Source organism: Carlito syrichta, unplaced genomic scaffold (assembly GCF_000164805.1).
Source record: "Carlito syrichta isolate Samal-C Ts95f unplaced genomic scaffold, Tarsius_syrichta-2.0.1 Scaffold309276, whole genome shotgun sequence".
Classification (NCBI taxonomy): Eukaryota; Metazoa; Chordata; class Mammalia; order Primates; family Tarsiidae; genus Carlito; species Carlito syrichta.
Window position 1 is genome coordinate 3,221,353 of NW_007253372.1, and position 2,594 is coordinate 3,223,946.

Consider the following 2,594-nt stretch of genomic DNA (forward strand, 5'->3'; position numbering starts at 1 on the left):
CCCCCCGCGAGCTCACGGTCAAGAGCAGCTCGCTGCTGCCGGAGATCAAGCCCGAGCACAAGAAGGGCCCGCTCCCCGGCCACCTCGACGGCCGGCCCGAGGGAGGGGGGCGAAACCGAGAGCTGGGCAGAGGGGCCGGAGCCGCGGACGCCGACGGCCTGAAGCCCAGGAACCACCTCGGAGCCGGCAGGTCGACGGTGACCACCAAAGTGACCCTGTAAGTAGCTGGGGCGTGGGGCCGGGCCGCGTGGCTGGGCCTCTCGAGAGGTGCGGGGGTTTGCGTCTGTGGACGAGACGTCCCGGCACTGAGTTTTCCCCTGAACTAAGATCGTGAAGGGCCGGTTCACACCGAGATGCTGAGGTTTCAGGAGGTGACACGTGCGGTGGCCTCCTCGGTTTATTTCCATTTTAAGTGAGTTTTAAGTTGAGTGAATGTAAAAATAGGATATCCCTTGAGGATTAGTATTTACCTAAATAATAGGCCAGGCTCGTGCTTGTAATCCCAGCACTTTGGAAGGTCGAGGCTGGAGGATTGCTTGAACCCAGGAGTTCGAGACCAGCCCGGGCAACAGAGGGAGACCTTGTCTCTACAAAAAATAATAAAAATTAAACTAAACTAAGAGAAAATGTATAAGGCATTTGTCTTAAACATGTGTCTTAAAACATATGTGCAGTGAATTTCAAAACATGGAGCAAACATTAGTGTGTTCAGTATGACCTGGGTGATTTGGCATGTGTGAGTTTAAGAGAATTCAAAGAGCCTCTTATTTTAAGCCTAAAGCTTAAAAAAGTCCCAAATGTAGCATCTCGGTTGCTTCTTCCCCTTTATAATGTTAGGGAGTCTGGTGGTATTTTTGCCCCTAGGTTGAAAAGTCGTTTTCAGTACTAGAAATGAAGGATCTATGTTCTTACTGGGAGACTGTTAGTTACACAAAGGACACACACACCTAAAAAAACAGACTGTGACTACATGTGGCTAAGTTTGATTTCAGAAATATTTACTGGGTATCTCCTGTGCATGGTACTGTGCTAGGTACTCTTGGGCGGAAAAACCCTACAACTATGATTCACAATATTGCTCTTGAAACTGTTATAGCCCCTTCTGGCACACAGGAAACACACACATTAAGTGACGTACTATCTGATTAGACTGCCAGATGGGTGTTACCATCTGTGAAGGCTGGGGAATGGCAGAAGAGGAAGGAATCACTGTCAGCGCTTTGGAGCAGCCAGGACTCTGCCTTGCTGAGAAGTGCGATTTGTATAGGTGGACAGGATATAAATCTGTAAAGATCCTCCCTTCCCAGCCTCCTGTATCCCCATGCCCCAGTGAGCACAGGTGGAAGATGATGAGGTACTTAAGTTTTTCCAACATTTACTCATTGGTTAAAAGACCTGGTATTTCTCCAACATGACCGTTCTTGAACTGAGTGGTTTTATTTCATTTGATTTCTTGGATAAGTAAGCTTTGGAGTTGGAGTTCTGATCAGTAAACACTTGAGAAGAAAGTGCTTAATGAATAACTCGAGCTTTCTCACCAGCTGCCAGCATGGAGACCTTTGATATAGTCAGCTGTTTATTCTGTAACGGTAGAGTCAGAGCTAATCCGAGTGAGTGATGCCCATTATTTGTAGAAGACCAAGGTGACTGAGCACGGAAGCCTTAGAGCAACGTTGCTGATTGAGGACACCTCACCTGTCTTCCAATCAGAAGACACTAGCAGAAAAACCAGAAATGTTACACTGCTAAGGAGGGACCTAAATGGAGGAGGAGCATACCGTAAACACTCTTCCTGTGCTGTTTCCTATAGTAGAACTAAACCATTTGTCTCTTTCTCAGTTCTGGCTATTTTCTTTTCTTTCTTTTTTTTTTTTTTTTGAGTTGGAGTCTCACCCCGTCGCCCAGGCTGGAATTCAGTGGCATGCTCACGGCCACTGCAGCCTCGACCTGCTGGGCTTAGGCAAGTCTTCTGCCTCAGCTTTTTCCAAGTAGCTGGACCTATAGGCACGTGCTACCACGCCCAGCTTATTTTTTGATTCAGTGTAGAGACGAGGGTCTCTACAGGAGAGCAGTGGCACACTCATAGCCACTCCAGTGTCAACTTGCTGGGCTTCAGTGACCCTCCTGCCTCAGCCTTCCAAGTAGCTGGAACTACAGGCGTGTGCTAATTTTGATTTATTGTAGAGACAAGGTCTCACCAAGTTGCCCGGGCTGGTCTTGAACCCCTGGACTCAGGCAAGCCTCTCACCTCGGCCTCCCAAAGTGCTGGGATTATAGGCTGAGCCACTGCATCTGGCTGGTTCTAGCTATTTTCTACCTCGAATTCTTCTTGACCAGACTCACAGTTTATTTAATTTCATTTTGCTCAGTGCCTTGCACGTGATGAATTGGCAAATTATTGAAAAGAAAAATTAATAATTCTTTTAGTCCTGTGACCCCATTTCTGTTTGGTGGGTTTTTTCACTATTATGAGATGTTAATCAGATTATTTTTTAAACAATTTAAGACTGAAGAGTTAGTAAAACAACTTCATATTGCCTGAAAAATAATGACCATGAAGCAAAATGTTTCTTTTTTTTTTTTTTTTTTTTTTT

The 2,594-nt window shown here is 46.1% G+C and overlaps 1 protein-coding gene across 1 annotated transcript in view; it reads left to right on the forward strand.

Annotated features, from left to right (window-relative positions):
* Nucleotides 1–2,594, forward strand: part of CRYBG1 (crystallin beta-gamma domain containing 1) — a 58,208-nt gene that overhangs the window by 464 nt on the left and 55,150 nt on the right. The window contains 1 exon segment of the mRNA XM_021717084.1: nt 1–217. This exon segment is cut by the window's left edge and continues 140 nt beyond it. Coding sequence (XP_021572759.1) covers nt 1–217 — 217 coding nt within the window.